The sequence below is a fragment of the Erithacus rubecula genome (assembly GCF_903797595.1).
Source record: "Erithacus rubecula genome assembly, chromosome: 4".
NCBI lineage: Eukaryota > Metazoa > Chordata > Aves > Passeriformes > Muscicapidae > Erithacus > Erithacus rubecula.
In genome coordinates, this window is record NC_136686.1 from 67,670,294 (window position 1) to 67,688,545 (window position 18,252).

The window sequence follows — 18,252 nt, forward strand, 5'->3', positions numbered from 1 at the left end:
TAATGCCGCCATTCCCGGCAGTATCGGGATGGGGACGGCCATGCCCTCACAGTGCCTCAGTAACGCCGCCATTCCCGGCAGTATCGGGATGGGGACGGCCATGCCCTCACAGTGCCTCAGTAACACCGGGCCATGCCCTCACAGTGCCTCAGTAACGCCGCCATTCCCGGCAGTATCGGCATGGGGACGGCCATGCCCTCACAGTGCCTCAGTAACGCCGCCATTCCCGGCAGTATCGGGATGGGGACGGCCATGCACTCACAGTGCCTCAGTAACGCCGGGCCATGCCCTCACAGTGCCTCAGTAACGCCGCCATTCCCGGCAGTATCGGGATGGGGACGGCCATGCACTCACAGTGCCTCAGTAACGCCGGGCCATGTCCTCACAGTGTCTCAGTAACGCCGCCATTCCCGGCAGTATCGGGATGGGGACGGCCATGCACTCACAGTGCCTCAGTTTCCCCTCAGCGCGCTCCGCCAGGGGGCGCTGTGCCCGCCCCCTCCCTCACAGCCCGCGCCTCCCTCTGGCCACGCCCCCGCCGCTCCTGATTGGCCGCCGCCGCCGCCGCCGCCATTTTCAAACCGCCGCCGCCGCCATTTCTCCCCGGGCCGAGGCGCCGCCGCCGCCGCCACTGTCAGCCCCATTCCCGCTGCTCATCCCCATGGAGGCAGAGCCCCCGGGCCACAAACACCCTGGGCGGAGACGGGGCCGGGCCAGCATCTCGCCGCCGGCGGGCGGCACCCCCGGTGTGGCCGCCTCCTGCAGCCGGTAGGAGTCGCGATCCTCCCGCGTCCCCCCCGTGAGGGGCTGAGGGTGACCCGCGGGGCGGGGGTGCCCTCAGAGGAGCCCCTGGCGGTTTCGTGTGTGAGGAAGGTTCCCTCCTTCCCTTCCAGGGAAGGAAATTCCCAGGAATTTCCAGGGAATTCCCTCTCCTAAGGGGATTTCCTCTCCTGAGGGCTGTGGGAGAATCCTTTGCTTTTCCGCCTCATGAGAGGGTATAACAGCTTTCCCTGCCTGGCCTCTGTTGAACGTTTGTAGCTGCTCTTATCACTTTGTAGCTGCTTTTAAAGGGCTGGGATGATCCTTAAGGATCATCCAATGATATCTCCCACTATCCCCAGCCTGGCCTTGGACACTTGCAGGGATTCCAGGAGCAGGACAGGCACTGATCATCTCCCTCTTCTGGGCATAAAATCCACCTGTGCACCAGTTCTGCCTTTATTCTGATTTTAAACCCCCTGCTTGAGCTGTTTCTATGAGATATGGAGCTTAGGAGACTTTCCCTGAAAGAAACTTGTGAAATAATTCACCCTGAAGTTCAGCTCATCTTATTTGTGTTGACCTCTAAATGTTACCTGGGTATTTTTGAATTTAAACATTTAAAATTTGGGTTTTCTGTTGCCCTCAATGTCACTTCTCCAAGCATTCAGATAATGTAGAAACCTCTTATATCTGAGAAAAGTGGCTTTAGTTACCTCAACACTGAGAGTTTATACCTCCAAATGTTGTGTTTGGATATAAATTTATTCCTGGATTTGATCAGGAATCAACCTTTGCATCCCAGCTCCTGCTTTTCCTCCAGCCTCATTTTTCCATGGAAATAAGATCGAGGAAGGTGAGTGGAACATCCCTTGTTTTGAAACCTGGAAAAAAAATTTCCCAGGGGCTGGAGTGGATGTTGTTAATGAGGTGATAAAAGCAAAATAAACATTGACGAGCTTGGGTTTTGCAAGCATTGTTTGAGTTCTGCTTGTGCTGGAAGGGTTTAACAGGCTTTGGAAAAGAAATGTTTTCATAGAAACTCTCTTGAAAAATCCGACTGGAGCTCCTTAATTAGCACACTTTGTAAAGCAGAGTTTAATTGAAGGTTTTGGTAGTTTGGGATGGTCGAGCATCCTTGGGTGAGGCTTGTTTGTGTGGGTGAGGCCAAAAAAATTGGGATAAAATTAGAGAGGAATTAATGCAGATCCATCTCAAGGTGATGCCAGCTCAGCATCTCTGTGGTCTGGTCAGATTAACACAAAATGCTGCTGTTGGAGTCTTGTTTAAAATAATAAAAAAAGTTTAACTGGGAGATTTCCAGCCTAACTTCAAATTTAGGTCAGCTTGGCATTGCCTGGGTGAGCTCTAAAAACCACCATGGGCAGGGATTTTCTTACCTCTCCCAGTTTGGTCACACTGGGGGAAAATTCTCCTTTTATTTACTGGAAAATTTCCATTCTGCAGCCTGTGCACGTGGAAGGGTCTGATTATGGGTTTATCTCCTTTTTAGATTGTGGAGAAAGCATTTAAATCCCTTTTTTTGCCTTTCCTTAAAAAAAAAAAAAAAAAAAAAAAAAAAAAAAGAAAAAAATCCCTTTTTTAACCTTCCTTTAAAAATAAATCCTTTTTTTTTTTTTTGCCTTTTCCTTTTAAAAAAAATCCCTTTTTTTTCCCTTTCCCAGGCTGAACCCCTTGCTCTCAATCCCTTTATTAATCCTGGACATTTTTCTGCTCCATTTGCTTTTCCTTGTACTGGGAAACCCAGAGCTGTTCCCAGTATCCAGATGGGATCTCCCAAATCCCAACTGGCATCATTTGAGCTGTTGCTTTGCTGCAAACCACCAATAACAGAATTTAAATTATTTAATCCTTGCAGCTGTTGGGGAAGAGGCAAACTAGGACAGAGTGACAGAGATGTGGGGTTTTTTTGATTTAAAAAAAAAATAGACCAAAATCTGGATTTTAAACTTTAGCCAAATGTGGAAAATCTGTGTTTTATGTTCAAAGCTCTGCCTGGGATTTAAGCAAAGGCCTCCAGTCCCTCCTAAATATAATAAAATAAATATATTAAATTTTTTTTTTGTCCTCAGCTCTGTAACCTGACCCTGAACTTGCTAAAATCTCAATGCAGACACAACCAAAGCTCTGGGAACTTCTGGATTCCCTAAATCCAACCCAAGTAATTCCTAATTTATTATTAGCCTTGAATTCTCAGAGCCATTCCTGAGCAGTCTGGAATCTGCTGTTTCACTGGGGGGGATTTTTAAAGGGTCAAATTTCCCTCCTGCTGGAGGATTTCTGATGCTCCCAAAATAAAAAATAAAAAAATAAAATAAAAGAGGGAGGTGGGAAAGGACAGAGGATTTGGAGACAGTGACTTCACCCAGTTATGAACAGGGAATGTTTAAGCTTGGGATGCTTTTCACATTTTCTCATTTTCTATTTATCTTTATTTTTTGTTTTTTTAATTCCTTTTTCCCCCCTGGCTATGCACCTGCAGCTCTTCCATCAGGTTCAAAAATGAGAGGGAGCTTTCTAGAGAAGGAAAAATAAAAATTTACTTTTCCAAGGAGACAGTCTTTTTCCAGAATTTTTTCCAACAGCACAAGTGGATGAGTGTTTTTTCTCTCAACCTTCCCCCCTTCCCCAACTCTAGCTGAAAGAAAATAAAAAAAAAAAAAAAAAAAAAAAAAAGACAAAAAACTTTTATCTGGGAGAGATAAAACCCCATTTTTTTGGAGATTTGTTTGTTTGCTCTCTAATCTTGTTCCAAACTTCTTGGTTTTTCGAATCTGAAGGTGAATCCAGGTGAAGTTTTCTGAGGGAACTCATGGAAATAAAACTGAAGCATCTCTCCTGCCCCCAAAACCACTTTTTATTAAATTTTTTTTATTCATTTAATTTTTTCTTGGAGAATGGCTCTGGAGCAGCTCCTTCCAACTGGGAGAAGCTTTTTTTTCCCCTTGAAAAATTGAGATTTTTTTTTTTTTCTCTCTTTCCAGAACCAACCTATAAACATCAACTCCAGTGAGAATAATCCCAATTAATTGGCTGATTTTTGGATTAAAAGTATTTTTATGAAAACACAAGATGGTGAAAGGTAAAAAAGATGCTCAGGGCTGGGAGAACCAGGGCAGCAGCTCCTTCTGCCAAAACAACAGAAGAACTCAAAGTTTTGGGTTGGATTTTCTCCCAAATTCTCAATTTGGGGTCCCCAAAACCTTCAGCCCCACTGGGGAGTTGCTTTGCTTTAGTACCTGTTAAAAAAATTAAAAAAAAAAATCAAATTTTACCCTTCCACTTTTCCCTGTGGCTATGGGATTGCTGGATTAAGGGATGAAAAAAGGAGAAATGTGGAATTTTTTGGAATTTTAATTAATCCCACTAATTTTTAGTGTGATTTTTGGTTTGTTTGTTTGGTTTTTTTTAATCATTTTAACTCTGATTTCCCTTGGATTTTTTTCTCCACTCGTTTTCCCTTTTTTTCCTGGGGGCTGGTTTTGGGTATTTCAGTGCAGCTTTTAGGAATTTTCAGGCCATTTTTAGTGCAATTCTTTGGAAATTCTTACATTTCTTAATGCAAATTTTTAGGGAGTTTTTAAAATTCTTAGTCTGATTATTTTTCTGTGTTTTTCCTGATATTTTTTTTTCCCATAAATCCTTGAAATTTTGCCAAGTTTGGGATGCTCCAGTGCAGATTTTCAGTGCCCAGTGATTTTTATAAAACAAAATCCATGCAGGAGTTTTATCAGGGAACAGCAGCAAAAAAAAATTTATTAACTCATCACCAACACTACCTTTAATAAGGCACTCAGAGAGTCCTTCCTGAATTACATATTTCAAAACCAGCTTTTAAAATCCTCCCCTGATCACCTGCACAAGCTGCAATAAATTCAATTTGCTTTGATTTATCCCATTAAAAAACCAAAGTTTGTTGGCCACTGACCCAGCACTGCTGTGAGGCCCAAGTGCTTTTGATGCTGCTGCTTTTCTTGCCTTTCTTCTCCTTAATTATGTATTTTTATTTTTATTTATTTATTTTTTCTGCCTGCAATGTTTCTTTGCTCTTGATCTTGCCTGGGATTAAAGCTCATTTCCAGCAGATTCTGCTGAAGGTACAAACACCCATTTCTTGCTATTATCACATCAAAGTTCACCCAAACTGGAAATTTTTGCTGCCCCTGAATTAGGTAGTGATTAAAATGCAGCAAGTGATCATTATTAGAAACTCCAAATTTACAGGAAATGTCCAACAGCTCAAATCTCTGTGGGATTTGTTGGTTTTTTTTTTTTCTAAAAGTAGCTTGTGAGTGAGGAACAGAATAAGGTATAAAATATTTTATACTTTATTTGAATAGATATCACCTATACTTAGTAATTTGTTTAAATAAAAGTGAACACTTGTCCAAATATCAACCTTGAGTTTTAATTTTTCTATAGTTAATTATATTTAAAAACTTAGCTTCTAAGTCTTTGTAATGCTGTCATTATAAATGACAAAAAAATTCCCAGGAGAGCAGAGTATCCCAAATTATGAATCCATGTTATGGCCTGAAATTACTTTATTGATATTTTAAGAATCATTCATTAAGGGAAAAAAAAAAGTCAAATTAAGAGTTTTTAGGTGTTTAAACTCCACTTGTGTCCTTTATTCCTTAGGCAAGAATTCCTCAATATTCCAGCAATTGGCAGAAGGCTGGGAAGAAATGATCCCTAAAACTCAGTGGAATCATTAATTTAAAAAATAATCAAATTAATTCCTCACTTAAATCAAATTAAAACCTCATTTGTGTCATTTGTACCTTAGGCAAGAATTGCACAATTTTCCAGCAACTGGGAAAGAGCTGGGAATAAACTATCCCTAAAACTGAGTGGATTTACCTGTGATTTTGTAATTATTTTTTTCTACCATAGAATAATGTTCAGTGAAACATTTTAAGGTGACTTTTCTCTTGAGTGCCAGTATTTATTAAAATCTTATTATTTTAATCCTATGAAATCCTGATTTTACTGGGCACCTTTTCACAGCTTAGTGCAGAACTCTCTTGCACCTGATATTTTCCTTCAAGGGACAAAAGGTGTGAGCAGCTCTGGAAATAATTCCTGATTTTTGGGGTTTTTAGGATGTGTGAAATATGTTGGAATTAATTCATAGGCAGAATTAATAAATCAAGCTGAAGGATTATTTCATGGCCTTTTGGTGGCCTCTGAACATGAAATTCTGGTGGAATCTCTTCTATTCCCAGTGCAATTTGCTGGTTTTCAATGCTTTGATAATGCTGGAAAAATGAATTTTCTCATAGGAAAAATGAGCTAAAGATAGGAGAATAAAAAAAACCAACCTGTTAAATTGAATTTTTAAACCATGCTGCAGCAACAGGAGTGATTAAAACCCAGGAAAACCTTTCAGCCCTCACCACCCTCAGTGTAAATGTTAATTATTTTAACACCAAGCTTTTAATTACTTTTCTGCTGATGAGAAAAATTCTCATTATTGTCTTGTAAACCTGAAGTCAAGCTACACTTAGCAAATAATTATCTTCCCTCACAAATCATTATCCTCAACCTCCAGTTGTTTGTGCTGCTCTAATTAATATTTTCAGGGCAAGCTCATCTCAGGTGCTTTGCTGAATGGGAAATCTTAAAAAAGGGGGTGAATTTTTGGATAAAATAAAATTTTTTGGATAAAAAATAAAGAGAGAGGATCTCCCCTGTTAAAATGGTCCTTGGTGAAAAGGATCCCAAATTTTGGGAATCATTCAAGTGAGAGAATATCCAGGGATGCTCCAAACTGAGCTGGAGGGTACAGAAAATATCTATTAATAGCAATTATTTTATATATGGATTGCCCAAAAAAATGTGCAGGAGTTTTCCTGATTTTAAATCAAAAATAAACCAAAGAGACAAAGCCTGGTTAAAGCAACCACTGAGCAGGGAAAGGCTCCATTTATTCCTGGTTTTGTTTATTTAATTCTCAACTCTAGAAACAACAGCACTGCACTGGATAAAAAAATAATTATAAAATTTGAGTGGGGACAGCACCTCAAATCATCAGCATCTCAGCTTCACAACAGCCTTGGCAATTAAAAATTCAAAATATTCCATCAATCCCTGTTGTTTGACCTCTTTGAAAAGGTTGAAACTCCCTCCATAAAAATGGAAAATAACTTTTGGTGAACAAAGCAAAGTCACCACAAGCTGTGGAGCTGATGGACAGAAACTGGGGAGAAATAAAAAATGGGAAAAGAGGAGGAGGAATTCTGCAAAACTTGTGGGATAACTGCAGCTTCCACCTGGATGGGGCTATTTGGAATAAATTTGGGAAATATTTGGGAGCCAGGGATTGGAAATTCAGGAATGAGGGAGGAATCTTGGTAAAAAACCAGAATTTAGGTTTGAAAATGATAAATCTGGCATCACCCCATTGCACAGACATTTTTTATACTCAGAAGTTGCTGTCACTGTTTCATTTCTTGATTTGTTTTTCTTTTCTTGGTGAGCTTTTCACAAAAAAAAAAAAAAAGTTTAAAAGCAAATTTAATGGAACTGATGGCAAAATTCCCAGTAAATTCCCTGATTTTACCAGAATATTCCCTGATTTTTCCCTAAACTGCTTTGTACTATGGTTTAACTTTAAATTCCTGGCAATTTGACTGCCATGGGGTGTTCCCATTTTGGCTGATTTGTAAGAATTTCCCCTCTGGATACTGGGAAAACTTCACCCCTCTTTGACTTCCAGCACTTTTTGCATTTTCTGGGTTTTTTCCCCTTTTTCCTCCTTTTTTCTGTCAGTATTTTCCACTTTCATTTCTGCCTCTCTCCTCTGAGGGAACAGCAGGAAATTTGGGATCTGGGGAGCATCAAACCACAAAAATCCAAGGAAATGTTCAAAATGCCCAAGAAAGGAAAGCAGAGATGAAACAATAATAAATGGAAATTAGAATTATTCTCAGACATGATTGTGATAACAAAGGAATGGTCATTTATTAAAAGGTCATTAAATTTAAACTTTTCTATTCCCATATTTTCACACAAATTCCTGGAAAACAGTTTAATGGAATATTTACATTTGTAAATCCGTTCCTTGTTCTTCTAATTTTAATTTTTAATTTCAATTTTGCTTGGTTGGTTGAACTTCAACCCTTTTGCTGTGAGAGATAAAAAGAATTCCAGAGTTTCTCCAGGAATTGATTTGTGGTGGTCCCACATTTCCACATCCTGGTGAGGAGGGAAACACCTCATTAAAGGTGCTGCCCTCATTGGAATTAATTATTAATTATTATGAATTATTTACCCAAACCTTCAGTGCAGCTGTGACTGGACAAGGCTTGATCACAATAATTTTATTTTGGCTTCCTTTGAGGTGTGCCCAGAAATTCAAGTGAGGTGAAGCTCTCCCAATCATTTTAAGAGGAAAAAACTAAAATTATTCCAACCCTGACTCTCAGATGTTTGGATGAATCTCAGGTGGATAATGGGAATTACTATTTTTCTCTGTGCATGTCCAGGAATTCTCCAAAAAAAACCAAAAAAAAAATTAAAAAAGGATTAATGCTTTGAAAATATCAACCACATTTGATAAAATCAAACATTTCCAGGTGTGGTTCTCTGCTCCCAAAGAAAAGCCAGACTAAACAACAAAACAAAGGCAAGGAGCCCAAAATCTCTTTGGAATTGCAAATGCAGGTGGGCCCCACCTCGTGTGGGGGTGGAGGAACAACTGCAGCCCAAATTTTCCTGCAGGTTTTAGCAGGCACTGGATTCCTGTGGAGCTGGGATGACCTTGGAAGAAAAAAAAAAATATTAAAACCCCCCAAAAAAAGCCTCGTGGAGATCCATCCTTGAGCATGGGGAGTGGAGGTTTAATAGTAAAAAAAAATTCCTGAGTTATTGCAGAGTTTCCAAGGTTGGCATCCCATGATCCAAACAGCAGCTCCTGACACAAGGCTCAGGCTTCTCCCTTTTCCCTCTGGGGGTTTTTTTTGGGGTTTTTTTCCTCCTTGGAGCACTTTGTCCTTCTAAAGGATGAACCAAAGAATTCTAGAGGCACTCCTGGCTCAGCAGAGCTTTACAAAAATCCCTTTTTCATTCCCTTCCTTTCCCTCTAGGTGTCACCACGGGATCAGAGATTTTCCTTTCAGTTCCTGCCATGCTGGTGGAATTTCATATTTCTAATAATTGACCAGTTGGGATTGATTTCATTTTACCAACTCAAAAGGAAATAATTCCTTAATACTTCATGGTGATTTTTTTTTTTCTTTTTCCTGCACTGAATTAATAATTATGAAATCACAGAAAGATTTGGGTTGGAAGATCCTAAAGTATTTTAAGAACCTTAAAGCTCATCTCACTGCACCCTTTACCATGGGCAGGGACAAGCTGAGTTTACTCCAATATCCTTAAATTTAAAATATCTCCTTCCTGAACCTTTGCAACTCCAAGGTCACCTGGGAAAAAAAACCAAAAACCCAAAAAGGAAGCAGGTGAAGGTGTCCAGGATCTGTGAGCACGTGGGTGGGCTGGGAGTGTTCCTCACCTGTGTCCTCACCTAAAAGCTCTTGAGCAAAAGTTGTCTGGGTGGTTTGTGATCTGTTGATCCCCAGCATCAGAGAGACCACAAAAGTTGATTGCATAAAGGTGCAATTAAACTGATTTTTCTCTCCCACACACCCAAGCAAACTCTTCAGCCTTTGGAACTGCTCCATGTCTGGCTCAGGGAGAAGGATCAGTTTAAACTGAGCTTAAAGAGGTTTTCCAGTCAATCCAAGTTTAAACCTCTACACAAGAAGTTTTCCAGTGAATCTCAGTGATTTCATTCCTAAGGGTGATTTTTTTTTTTCTTTTTTTTTTAATTTCAGTTGTGTTCATGAGTCCCTTAAACTCCTCCTGTGCCTCTCCCTGCCCATGAAATTGGAGGAATTTTTAAAGATCCCTTCCAAGCCCAAACAGATTTATTCTGACCTAGTTGAAAAATATTACCCAGAGCACTAGAAAACATTAATGAATGAATGAATTAATGACCTGCACTGAGATTCCTCCACAATGACCTTGCTGGTTTGTTCAATTGGACTTTGCACAGTGATCCTGGCAGCAGCTGCCTTGGATATTGCAGAATTCCTTGGATATTGCTGAATTCCTTGGATATTGCTGAATTCCTTGGATATTGCTGAATTCCTAAAACCCTCTCAAGTTTTTAGCTGATTAATTTGGATTTTTTTGGTAATTATCTCCTCGTTGCTCTGTCCCTCTTCCACATCAGGGGGGCAGCTCTGAGCTCGTTCTGCAACCTAAATCCATTTTCTTTGTGTGATTGTGAATAATTTTTAAAACAGACAGATTTATTTTCCTACTCACTGTCCAGGAATGTTCTCCTGAACGTGAGGAACCACTGGTTGAGCTGAGGGAGATTTAATAATGGTTTTCCTGTGGCCATGTCTAGCACACTTTCTCCTCTCTTTAAAAAAAAAAAAAAAAAAAAATTAAAAATCTGCTTTTTTCCCCCCTGCACTGGGAGATTTATTTTGTGTGGGGGTGGTTGGTTTGTTTGTTGTAAGAACTGGAAATTACTGTAAGGCTTTAATAAAACTTCTTTATTAGTCTCTGATTAAACCTTGCAAACAAACTTCAGGTGTATTTATATTTCTCCCATGGAAAGAGATGAGAGAGGCTCTGAACTCTCCTTTTCTCCTCGTGTTTTCTGCCTTGGCCCCTGAGCTGCTTTTCCCTGCCAGGATCCATAAAATTCTCCCTGGAGGCATCAGTTCCTTGTCTGCTGCACTAACTGCATTTTCCTGCTTTTCTTAATCCTTCACTCTTGTTTTGTCTGAGTTTCAAGCTCTTTTTTTTTTTTTTTTTTTCCCCTCCTTGCAGGTCTTTTTTTGTTTTCAGGTTTTTTTTCCCTTTGTCTTCTCCTGCCTCCAAAACCAAATATTATCCAAGATTTTCATCCCCACAAGGAGATTTTGAGTCAAACCTGATCCTTGTCACCATCCATATCTAGATTAGGAGAAAAGATAAAATCTCAAACTGGAAAATTCACCCAGGACTTTCCAAATCATTACAAAAAAGATTTTCATCCCCACAAGGAGAATTTTGAGTCTGACCTGATCCCTACCAACATCCATGTGCAAATTGGCCAAATTAAGAGCAGGGAAAGGATCTCAAACTGGAAAATTCATCCAGGACTTTCCAAATCTTTGGGAGAAAAAAAAAAAATCATCCCCACAAGGAGAATTTCAGTCTGACCTGATCCCTACCAACATCCATGTGCAAATTGGCCAAATTAAGAGCAGGGAAAGGATCTCAAGATGGAAAATTCATCCAGGACTTTCCAAATCATTGCAGAGCTGATTTTCCTCTCTTGTTTTCCCATCAGGAAGGAGAGGAAGGTCACAGGAAAATCAGGGGGTATCCAAACACACACAGAGGGGCAAGGAAGGGCTGAGAAAAAAATGATTTTTGCTTTTATTTTGGAGTTCTGTGAGTGCAGCTTTAGCTCAGACACACATCCCAACACCTTTCCCAAAGTTCAAGGCTGAAATGCTGCAGGAGAAGAGAATCCAGCAATCTCCAAAGTGCTGGAAAAGGGAGGGAGATGGTTCAAGGTTCAAACAGCCTGAAGAAAGGGAATTTATCTTGCCTGTGTCACCTGAGCCAGGTCCCTGCCTATCAGCTCCAAATTCACTTTTGTTTACTTTTTTTTTATTTTTTTTTGCATTTGGCAAGGACAGGATGAAAAAGACTTTGCCTGGAAAAGTAAAAGCCTTAAACAAACTCTTTTGTCAGAGCAAAGTTCACCTTCAGCTCCTTGTAACGTTTAAATATTTCCAATATGAAGTCACTCTTTGCTGCTTTACCAGCCCTGCTTCTCTTCCATTTTCCCCTGAAATTGTGCAGACATTACAATCCCCAGCTCCACCCTGCAGCCATTTCCTGCCTCCCTGCTCTTTTCTCATTATTCTTTTGCTCCTTTCAGCTCCATTTGCTCCTCCAGGATTTCCAGACTGTTCTCCTGCCCAAATCTACCCCTGGCCCCGTTTCTTATTTTTTTTTTTTCTCCCTGGGGATAAATGCTAATCCCCCTCAGCAATGCAGGGCAGCTTTTTATAACCCTGCTGATTCCAGCGAGGTGAATTCTCCCCCCTCTGCTCCAGGTGCTGCTCCCAAAACGATTTGGGGGTGTTAATTTGGGTGCTGATGTTTGTGAAGCTCCTTTTTCCTTCACTCCACCACTTTTGGAGTTTTCAGCTTTACCTGACAATTTTATCCATTGTATCCCCTTGTCCAGTCTCATCTTGATGCCACCAGGATGATTTTTGGTAGGAATCTTGCAGCTCAGTTGTTTCTTTGGGGTGTTCTCACCACAGGAAAAAAAAAATAAAAAGTCAGTCCCACTGAATTTTATGACTTCTGCAGAACTGGAAAAATGCTGCCTTGGATAATTTTAAATCTGAGCTAAAAAGGGGGAATTTGTGTCTGTCAGCACTCAGTGTGTGTTTTCCTGTGGGTTCTCTTGTGATAACTCCTGATATTTATTGGATCAAGCTCAGTTCCCACAAGAACTCAAAATAGTTGTCTGGATTTGCAGCAGCCTGGTCCTCCTTGGCTCCCAGGGCTTCTGGGCACTTGGAATTCCTCTGGCCAGACCCCTGTCCCCAGGGAATGCTGCAAATAGGGAGCACAGGGGAAGGGGCTCAGGGGGGTGACACTTAGGGATCTTCAAATCCCACTGATTGCAGCTGAAATGTCTGCAAAGGATCAAAAATGAAACATTCTCATGGAGCCCTCCAGAGGCTGGTTTTGTGGGAATGAAGAAAAGTCAGGTAAAGTGAGTTTGGAAGGGGCAGTGGTTGATGAAAGCATCCATAAAAACTCCATGAAAATTCCTTTTCTCCCAGTCCAGTCTCTATGGGACACTGCTCCTGGAGGGATTTCTGTTTCCAGCTTTCCTAACATCTTTGCATTGACAAATCTGTTTTTATTTTGAATTTATTTTTGATTTTCCTTGTACTGCTGGTGGTTTTTCTAGACCACAAAACTCCCTCCTGACCTTGGGACTAAAATTGCTGAAGAACTATTTTGAGTAATCTTTAGTCAGGCTTTATTCTAAGCCTTTCCAAGTACCTGCTATCAATGTCCAGCTAGGATGACACGAGCAAGAGAGGCAAAAATGGATTTATGAACGTTATGTCTAGAAATTTCAGGATTGATTTCACCTAAAAGCCAAATCTGAGCCTCAGCCAGGGTTCCTTTACAGCCCCTGCAGCAGCAGAGGCGCCTCAGGGCAGCTTCAAATGCCTGGCTGGAGGTGTCACCATCCCACAGGAGTGACAGCAGAGTGACAGGAGAGCCTGGGGGACAGATGAGATCAGGCCAGGCTGGGAAAGGGGAGCTGAGCTGGGCTCTGGCATGTGCTCATGTCCCTGGGCTTTTATTTCTGTGCTGCCTTTAATGAGCAGGATTAGCCCCAAGCTCCTCGTTCAGGCCTGATTGACAAGGGCCTGGTGCTCCCAAACTTGTGCCTTGGGAGATTTTGGGATGCTGAGTTCTCCTGCAGCACCCAAACTTGTGCCTTGGGAGATTTTGGGATGCTGAGTTCTCCTGCAGCACCCAAACTTGTGCCTTGGGAGATTTTGGGATCCTGGGCTCTGCATCTCCTGCTCCTGCAGCACCCAAATTTGTGTTTTGGGAATTGGGAGATACTGGGCTCTGCATCTCCTGCAGCACCCAAATTTGTGCTTAGGGAGATTTTGGGATGCTGGGCTCTGCATCTCCTGCAGCACCCAAATTTGTGCTTAGGGAGATTTTGGGATCCTGGGCTCTGCATCTCCTGCTCCTACAGCACCCAAATTTGTGCTGTGAGAGATTTTGGGATGCTGGGCTCTGCTCCTGCAGCACCCAAATTTGTGCTGTGGGAGATTTTGGGATCCTGGGCTCTGCATCTCCTGCTCCTGCAGCACCCAAATTTGTGCTTTGGGAATTGGGAGATGCTGGGCTCTGCATCTCCTGCAGCACCCAGATTTGTGCTTTGGGAATTGGGGGATTCTGGGCTCTGCATCTCCTGCTCCTGCAGCACCCAAATTTGTGCTTTGGGAGATTTTGGGATCCTGAGTTCTGCTCCTGTAGCACCCAAATTTGTGCTTTGGGAGATTTTGTGATCCTGAATTCTGCTCCTGCAGCACCCAAATTTGTGCTTTGGGAGATTTTGGGATGCTGGGCTCTGCTCCTACAGCACCCAGACTTGTGCATTGGGAATTGGGGGACCTCTGTTCATGCAGCACCCAAATTTGAGTTTTGGGAACTGGGGGATCCCTGGCTCTGCTCCTGCAGCACCCAACTTTTTTGGGATCCTGGGTTCTGAATCTCCTGGGCCAGGGCTGTCTGTGCAGCACCCAAATTTGTGCTGTGGGAACTTTTGGGATCCTGGACTCTGTTCATGCAGCACCCAAATTGGTATTTTGGGCACCAGCTTTGGGAGATTTTTGAGATCCTTGGCTCTGCATCTTCTGGGCCAGGGCTGTTCCTGCAGCACCCAAATTTGTTTGGATCCTGGGCTCTGCATCTCCTGCTCCTGCAGCACCCAAATTTGTGCTTTGGGAGCTTTTGGAATCCTGGGCTCTGCTCCTACAGCACCCAAATTTGTGCTTTGGGAACTTTTGTGATCCAGCTCTGGGAGCTTTTGGGATCCTGAGCTCTGCATCTCCTGGGCCAGGGCTGCTCCTGCAGCAGGGACAGACCCTGTGTGGCTGCTGAGGAGCAAAATATTTTGGCAGCAGCTGCATCACTTCTTCCTCAGCCCTCCCCTCCTCCTGCTGCTGCTGGGGTTTGCATCACAGCCCTGGAAAGGAGAGCACAGAGCTCCTGGAGCTGGAGTGGGCAGCTCCTTGGAATGTGCTTACTCACAGGGCAGATGATGCTCCTTCTGTCAGCAGCTTTCATTTTTCTCTCTTCAAGGAGAAAGTTTTCCTCTTTCCAGTGATGGATTATTGCCACAATCCTCTTTCTGCTTGGGGGATGGAGTTCTGTGCCTGTGTGGGGAGGAGAGTTTATTTCATATTCCAAATAAAGATATAGGTGGAGGGGGATGTTTGGGGAGGGGAGAGCTGGGGGTGCTCTGAGGCATCCCTGGCATCAGGAGGGTCATGGTTGTTGTGATAGGTACAAATTAAAGGGGAAATTCAGGTTAAAAGTCAGGTTGAATATCAATTCTTTACTGTGAGGGTGGTGAGACTCTGAAACTGAGGTTGTGGCTGCCTTTGGATCCCTGAATTATCCAAAAAAGGTGGGAGAAGAGAAAGATCCAGGGAAACCTTGGAGCTGCTTCCAGGGGCTGGAGGGGCTGCAGGAGAGCTGGAGAGGGACTGGGGACACTTTTCTCAGGAGTCTGGATTTCTGGGATATTTATGAAGCACAGTGGCAGTTCCAGATGGGCTGTGCAGCTGCAGAGTTATCCCAGAATTATCCCAAAATTATCCCAGAGTTATCCATGATTTCACATGGAACCTCTGCTGCTGCCAGTGCCAATGTCTGTGGAGCTGGGACATCAATGAATTCCCTGGAATAACAATCCCACAGGGATTAAGGATTTTTGTGAGCTGCTTCATGTCACTGCTGAGCTGCTCTAACTGAAGCACCAACACTGGAATAACCTGGACAGCTGGAAAGGGATTGGGATGGGGAAAAGGGGAGCTTGGAGTGTCCTTTTTTCTACTGTTAGGATGGGGAAAAGAGGAGCCTGGAGTGTCCTTTTTATCATTATTGGGATGGGGAAAAGGGGAGCCTGGAGTGTCCTTTTTTCCATTATTAGGATGAGGAAAAGGGGAGGAAAAGAAGAGCCTGGAGTGTCCTTTTTTCCACTTTTAGGATGAGGAAAAGAAAAGCTTGAAGTGTTCTTTTTTCCACTTTTGGGATGGGGAAGAGGGGAGGAAAAGAGGAGCCTGGAGTGTCATTTTTTTCATTTTTGGGATGGAGAAAAGGGGAGGAAAAGAGGAGCCTGGAGTGTCATTTTTTCCATTTTTGAGATGGGGAAAAGAGAAGCTTGGAGTGTCCTTTTTTCTACTTTTGGGATGGGGAAAAGAGGAGCTTGGAGTGTCCTTTTTTCCCATTATTAGGATGAGGAAAAGAGGAGCCTGGAGTGTTCTTTTTTCCACTTTTGAGATGGGGAAAAGAGGAGGAAAAAAAGAGCCTGGATTGTCCTTTTTTTCTACTTTTAGGATAGGGAAAAGAGAATCCTGGAGTGTCATTTTTATCATTATTGGAATGGAGAAAAGAGGAGGAAAAGAGGAGCCTGGAATGTAATTTTTTCCATTATTGAGATGAGGAAAAGAGGAAAAGACAAGCCTGGAGTGTCCTTTTTTCCACTTTTGGGATGGGAAAAAGAGGAGCTGGAGTGTTCCCCTACAAAGATTTTTTTCCCCTGTGGAAATCCCTGCCTGTCAACCCAAACTTTGGATTTTCTTGGAGCAGATGAAGGCAAAATGGGAGGAAAATGTGGCTCAGAAGGGAAATGTGTGGTGGGAGATGCCCCTGAACCCTGTGCTGGCAGTGAGAGCCCTGCATGGGGAGGGCAGCAGGGTGATTATTCTGGGATATCAGTGCTTGTTTCATCCCTTTAGGGTTTATCTCCAGTTCAGGGATTGCTGCTGGGATATTCCAAACCCTCCTGCCTGGAAAATGGCTGTGCTGAATCCCATAAAAATCCCATTAAAATGTTCTTTCTGGAGTTCCAACCTGCCAAGAGCTTCCTTTGAGAGTGCCAAGAGAAAAGAACAAAATTATGGCAATTCCAGAAAAGTACAGGCAGTTCTCAGCCCTGCTCAATCCCATCCCTGATCAACTGCTACTGCAATTCCTAAATTGGAATTACCCTGCAAATTATTGCACTTTTCAAACCACCCAGAATTCCTGTTTAATCCTAATTGCTCCCTATTTAATTAGGATCCCAACTGAACTCCAGCCTACACCATTTTCCTATTCAATACAATTAAAATACTGAATTATTCTGTCTTGCTTTGAGATATTTCAAACTTCTGTCAACAGCAAAGCTTTTCCCCTGGAGCTTTGCAAGATAAGGAGCAGTGATAAGCCCAGCCTAAGTGCCCTGAGTCAGGCTTTGTTTGCTCACACCTTGGGAGGCCTCTTCCAGCAGCCAAAGCCTCTGGATATTGTGGAAATAACAACTTTAACAAGTTGAAAAATTATTTTTTTTTTCCCCTGCAGACAAGCTTTAAATTCAAATTCAAAAATTCTTTTTGGAGCTTTCTTGTTCTTGTCATTCCAAGCAGGATTCACTGATTGTTTGGGGGGAAAAAAAATCCTAATTTTAATCTATTCCTGTTGCTGTTCACCATCTTAAAACTGGTTTATATTTAAGAACATCTTGCTCTGAAAACACACCAAAAAAAAAAAAAGAAAAGGAGGTTGGAAATCAGAAGGGAAGGAAACACAAAATTGCTGCCCAGCCTGAAGAATTTATTTTGGAACTTCCAAAAAATTCAGAGTCCTGCCAGATCAAAGCATTTCTGCAGTTTCCTGGAAAAGTCATCAAAAAGAAGGGAAAAAAAGGGGGCAGGCAGAATGCTGCTGACTGAGCAATGCTGATTTACAGGAAAAAGGCAGAAAAATGACATTAATGGGAATTTGCTCAGCTGTGCCTCACCCTCTGACTGATGGAAGCTCTTTGTGGTTTCTTTTGCATTCTTGTTGATCCCAAAATCTCATTTATGGCTTTTTCCCCCCTTTCTTTTCTTAAAATCAAACAGCAAAAACCAAAAACCCAGCCTGTACCTGGTGAGCACAAGCAATGAAAAGATTATGAACAATATCAAACTCGATAGAAAAATTTGCTCTTTTTTTGACAAATAGCTTTAAGATTTAGGGGTGTTTTTGTAGCACTGTTGAACTTCTCTCTGAAGGTAAATCATCAACCTCCCAGTGAAACTGCCAGGACAAATTTGGCCAAGGGCTGAGTGCTTCCATAGGATCCTGGCAGGAGGATCCTGCTGTTTATCCAAGGAAGGTGGGGAACAATGAGAGTTTCCTGCTCTGCTCTCAAAGAGAAACAATCGAGCTGCTCACTCTCCTTTATCAATTCCTTATCTATTAATTACCCAAACTTCCTCTATTAACTTTATTGGGGCCACATCTCCTCCTCTGCTATGTTGCCAAACGGGTTTTGCCCTTCAGGGCTTCTCTCTTAACTTGAAAATCCAACTGGAATTCTTTCTTTGAAGGTTAAAAATGGTCCCTATGGATCATCAGCATGGCAATCTCTATTTGAACAGAAAGATTTTTCTCTTGGCAGTGTCATTTACTGGGAAAAAAGCCTGGAACATTTCATTTCTTGAAGCAAACAGAGGGTACCAAAACAGAAATGTTTGTTCTTTTCTGGACAAGGTTGCCCTGAGTTTGGAGGGATTTGTTTTGCCTCGATGTTTTACATCTCCAAACTTTATTTTTGTGCCTTCTCATAACCCTGAACTCCTTAATCAC

General features: G+C 42.2%; 1 protein-coding gene across 1 annotated transcript in view; it reads left to right on the top strand.

Annotated features, from left to right (window-relative positions):
* Positions 1–580: 580 nt before the first annotated feature.
* The window catches only part of NET1 (neuroepithelial cell transforming 1), a 45,886-nt gene continuing 28,214 nt past the window's right edge, over positions 581–18,252 (top strand). The window contains exon 1 of the mRNA XM_079303983.1: positions 581–768. Within this exon, the coding sequence (XP_079160109.1) occupies positions 662–768 (107 nt within the window). The 5' untranslated portion in view covers positions 581–661. The remainder of the gene's footprint in view (positions 769–18,252) is intronic.